We start from the raw sequence: 2459 nt of genomic DNA, 5'->3' as shown, positions 1-2459 counted from the left end.
GGTTACTGTGAATGATATCAAAAAGTGATAAACTGATAAAATTTTTCCCAAATATTGATTAATATTTCATCAGTAGACCAATTTTTGATGTCTGTCCCAGGAACTGAGATAAATAGGCTCAAAATCAGGGGGCCTTGGGTCCATTTATACTGAAAAAAGAAACTATTTTTGTAAATTTTTAATTGTCCACTTTGAGCCAATTTATCTCAGCTCTTATCAGAGATATCAAAAAGTGGTCAACTGATAAAATGTTTATCACATTATCAGCAATATTTTATCAGTTGGCACATTTTTGATATCTCTAATAGTAACCGAGATACATAGGCTCAAAATTAGAAGACCTTGGGTCNATTTACACACCGAAAGCGAGCTAGATGGCTGAAATTCGGATTTTAGACTAATTCAATGGTGGGAAAATTGATTTGAATAATGAAATTCTCTGAAAATTCGTCGGAATTCATTTTTCGTTTTTTAATGAATGAATTAAAACTAAAGAACTGAAATTACCATTTTTGGTCCAGCGCCGAAATTCGACCGATTTTTGACTATTCGAATTTTAGAACTTTGAAAATTCAATGACAAATAAACTGATAAGATCTATCAGTGATATCATATTCTGATTTGTGAGCTCTACAGTAACCAATCTGCAATTCTTTGCAGGACCAAGTAACAACATCCCTCGAACTCCTCCGTAACGCTGGAATCAAGATTTGGATGTTAACCGGAGACAAACTCGAAACAGCTATCTGCATCGCAAAGTCCTCAGGACTATTCTCCCGTTCTGACAACATCCACGTCTTTGGGAACGTCCACAATCGAACCGACGCTCACAACGAGTTGAACAATCTACGACGGAAAACCGATGTGGCACTGGTGATGCCTGGATCCGCGTTGAACGTCTGTCTACAGTACTACGAGGCAGAGGTGGCCGAGTTGGTTTGCGCGTGTACGGCCGTCGTGTGCTGCCGATGCTCACCGGAGCAGAAGGCGCAGATCGTGCAGTTGTTGAGAAAGTATCGAGCACCGTTGAGAGTGGCGGCGATTGGAGATGGAGGTAGGGGGTACCGTAGCTAGCGTAGGGATAAGGGTGGGAGGGAGAGGGGCAAGTACCGCACCTACCGTAGGGTCTGGTGTGTTTTCTATATTATTTTGAAGTTAAAATGGCCTGAAAATGGCCTGAAAATGATTTAGAATTGGCCCAAAATGGCTCTAAAACAACATAGATCCTCTGAATTCCAGGAAACGACGTGTCGATGATTCAAGCGGCCCATGCCGGTATCGGAATCGACGCCAACGAGGGAAAACAAGCGTCGCTTGCCGCGGACTTCTCGATTACACAATTCTCGCACGTGTGTCGTCTCCTGCTGGTGCACGGACGATTCTGCTATAAACGATCGTGTGCACTGTCGCAGTTTGTCATGCATCGGTAGGTTTGAAGCCAGGTTTGCGTCGCGTCGCGTGTCGGCGAAACGGTCGTCACCTGTGGAGCGGCTCAGTAGCGCTTGAGATGCATTCAAAAGTTTTGATATTTCATCGGTCGACAGCTATGCTCTGATAGCTCACTTTGAGCTCAATTATCTCGATTACTGTAAGAGATATTCAAAACTTTTCAACTGATAAAATGCTTACCATGTTATCGCTAACATTTTATCAGTTGACGCATTTTTGATATCTCTTACAGGAACCGAGATAATTGAGCTCAACATTTCTCTTAAGCCCCGCCCCTTTTTTTAATCAATTCACAAAAATTCCTTATTTCCAGCGGTCTGATCATCTCCACAATGCAAGCCATCTTCTCGTGCGTCTTCTATTTTGCCTCCGTCTCCCTGTACCAAGGTGTCCTAATGGTTGCCTATTCGACATGCTACACAATGCTTCCCGTCTTCTCGCTGGTCGTCGATCGTGACGTCACCGCGTCGAACGCCCTGACGTATCCGGAGCTCTACAAGGAATTGGGAAAAGGACGATCGCTGTCGTATAAGACATTCTGCATTTGGGTGCTGATTTCGTTGTATCAGGGAGCGGTTATCATGTACGGAGCACTGCTTGTCTTCGATGCCGACTTCATTCATGTCGTTTCGATTTCGTTCTCGGCGCTGATTGTTACCGAATTGATTATGGTTGCGATGACGGTGCACACGTGGCATTGGGCAATGCTGCTGGCACAGGTGATTAGACTGAAAATAAGGCCGACCGACAGCCCAACCGAGTTGACCAATCGGTCGGCGCGCCGACCGTTTTCGTGCATTTGCGCGTCAACGTGTTTGCATACTGTATGCACTGTATTCTACTGACAAATAAGGCCTCCATTTCGGTCTGTCGAAAATCGCCGACCGCCGACCGACCACCGACCCAGCCGACCGACAGCCGACCGATTTCGTACCTTTGCGCATAAAAATACGAATTTTTGCGTACGAAGCACTTTATTTTACGACAAATGAGGCTTTTAGTGAATAGTT

General features: G+C 44.6%; 1 protein-coding gene across 1 annotated transcript in view; it reads left to right on the top strand.

The window, feature by feature from the left end:
* Positions 1-2459, top strand: part of Cbr-tat-5 — a gene marked incomplete at both ends in the record, with an annotated part of 14992 nt that overhangs the window by 8556 nt on the left and 3977 nt on the right. Inside the window, 3 exons of the mRNA XM_002648775.1 lie at positions 661-1054; positions 1240-1426; positions 1763-2168. Of these exons, the coding sequence (XP_002648821.1) occupies positions 661-1054; positions 1240-1426; positions 1763-2168 (987 nt within the window). The remainder of the gene's footprint in view (positions 1-660; positions 1055-1239; positions 1427-1762; positions 2169-2459) is intronic.

Source organism: Caenorhabditis briggsae (assembly GCF_000004555.2).
Source record: "Caenorhabditis briggsae complete genome, chrI, whole genome shotgun sequence".
In the NCBI taxonomy this organism is placed as follows: Eukaryota; Metazoa; Nematoda; class Chromadorea; order Rhabditida; family Rhabditidae; genus Caenorhabditis; species Caenorhabditis briggsae.
This window is presented reverse-complemented; position numbering and strand designations above follow the sequence as displayed.